Genomic DNA, 2,177 nt, shown 5'->3' on the forward strand with positions numbered 1-2,177 from the left:
AAATCTATTCCAAAGCACACAGGAGTGCAGTTTAAGCTTGGAATCATTAGAATGCTCTGAGCAGAGTTCTAACCAAGTTAGGCAGGTAATATGAATGCAGTAGAATATCTAGTCGTACCCTTAAAGTGATAAAGTAAGTGTATGGTTGCTTTCTAGCTATATAGTACTGTATGCACCTAGGAGGTTGTTGTGTAGGTACTCGTTGGGAGAAGAATAAATATTGTCATGTGTAGGTGGGTAGTGTGTTGATTTACCTTAACTATTTGATGGAAATGGTGTTAAGTTCCTGCGAACATGCGAATATAATGAAATGGGTTCGCTTACTGTCTAATCGTAAAGTAGTTCTTATTATAGTGTCTTCCTCCGGTGCAATATCTATTCCTGGTCTTGTTTTTTCTCCCGTTTGTGTTTGCCGTGCCTTGTCGCCAGTCCAAATACAGTCTTCATTATGTAACACGTTGGGCTTCCGCCTAATTCTGATAGCAAGGAGTTGACTAGTTTGTGGTAGCGACTGTACTGATATCCGTTTACTTTGAAGGGGACCATCTATTTCACATTACACTGGTTATCTTATGATAACGTTATGGTGTTACCCCCCAAATAAAATCATGTTAATTTAGAAGGAAACGCAGGTTTATAATAAAACAAATAGCTAACTATCATACATTTAATAAATTAATGACGATTACTCATAAAATAAAATGATAAAGTTTATTGTTTCCTCATCCAATTTGTTCCATATTTGTATTACAGTAGTTGTCCATTTCTGAATTACCTGAATTGTATTACAATAATTCATTTCATTTCTAAAATACTTGGATACTTCAAAGACTTTGGCATCTTACATGAACCTTTTTTTTTATTATAGAGGTTCCACTTGTTTCTCTTATTCTAGGAGATCCATATCCTCTTCCAGCTTCAACGTGTCATCGTCGGTAAAGAGGAGGTCCTCCTCGGTCACCCAAACTACAGGCGGCTCAAAGAGGTCTCCTTCGCTCTTCAGGATTGGTGAGAACTGCTTGCAGTGGGTGCCGCGCCTCCCCTTGTTCGGCCCACGCCTTGCCGGTGGCACCACGTCCTCGTCGCCTATTTCCTTCTTGATGTCCTCTTCATCGAGCATCATGGATATTCGACGAATGTGGCCCAGCCTTGCTGCCTCCCTTTGAGGACGAGCGTATTGGACTGCCGTCTCTTGTGGTTCCTCTTTGATATAGAGTTGGCATGGAGCCGTGAGCGTGTGCACTTCACACACTTGGTCTTCGGCATTGCATATTCTCCGACTATCCTCCTTTACTTCTGGGTCATCGAAAATTACCCTGGAAGCATGGTGCTCTACAAGGTACATCGGCTGAGATACTAGAAGAGATTGCCTGATGAAACGAGGCTCCTGGTCAGGCGGTGGTTGTATTATTAAGGGATCTTGCTGCACGCTAGGCCTACGCGGCAGGGGAGGGCTGTCTGGAATGACTTGATGAGGCTGCTGTAAGACGTATGGGGAATGCTGGAATACAAACTGAGAGCTTTGAAGTGGTACGTCGTTCTGCGAACTCAATGGATCTCGTTCAGAAACTAAGGGCTTCGAGTCTTCGAATTCGATTCGCCTGGCCTTTCGCTTCCAAGTGCGGCGCTTCTTTGGCCCTGTTGCTGTCTTTCTGTTCTTTCCACTGGCGTCTTGGATGTGGAAAACGCCGCCGTGCCGCCTCCTCATGTGCCCATACATGTTGTCCTTCCTGTTGGCACGAAAACCGCAAACTGGGCAAGCGTAAGGCTTCTCGCCGGTGTGAGTCCTTCGGTGCAGGGCAACACGCCATCGCATCCTGAAGCCCTTGCCGCAAATGTCACATGTGTGGGGCCTCTCGCCAGTGTGGATCATGTTGTGGACCTGTAGGTAATATTTCTTAGAGAAACACGAGAGACATACTTTGCAAATAAACGGCTTTGGTACGATCGTTCTCTTGCAACGTGGCCTTCCATTTTTGTTCGCTGGTGATAATGTAGAGTGGGCGCGCATGCTTGGCTGGCTCTCCCTTAGGCGTAACTACCATGTAAGGGCTGCGGCTTAAGAGAAGTCCAGTTTCTTAATATCCACGCGACGTCGACGACGACCTGGAACAAGCACATCGATGACAGCAACTCTTTCGAAATGCACACAAACACTAAAACACACATACATAAAC

The 2,177-nt window shown here is 45.1% G+C and overlaps 1 protein-coding gene across 1 annotated transcript in view; it reads right to left on the bottom strand.

Annotated features, from left to right (window-relative positions):
• Nucleotides 1–654: 654 nt before the first annotated feature.
• The window catches only part of LOC119586333 (myoneurin-like), a 2,809-nt gene continuing 1,286 nt past the window's right edge, over nt 655–2,177 (bottom strand). The window contains exon 2 of the mRNA XM_037935048.1: nt 655–2,106. Within this exon, the coding sequence (XP_037790976.1) occupies nt 887–2,011 (1,125 nt within the window). The 5' untranslated portion in view covers nt 2,012–2,106 and the 3' untranslated portion in view covers nt 655–886. The remainder of the gene's footprint in view (nt 2,107–2,177) is intronic.

Source organism: Penaeus monodon, chromosome 21 (genome assembly GCF_015228065.2).
Source record: "Penaeus monodon isolate SGIC_2016 chromosome 21, NSTDA_Pmon_1, whole genome shotgun sequence".
Lineage (NCBI taxonomy): Eukaryota > Metazoa > Arthropoda > Malacostraca > Decapoda > Penaeidae > Penaeus > Penaeus monodon.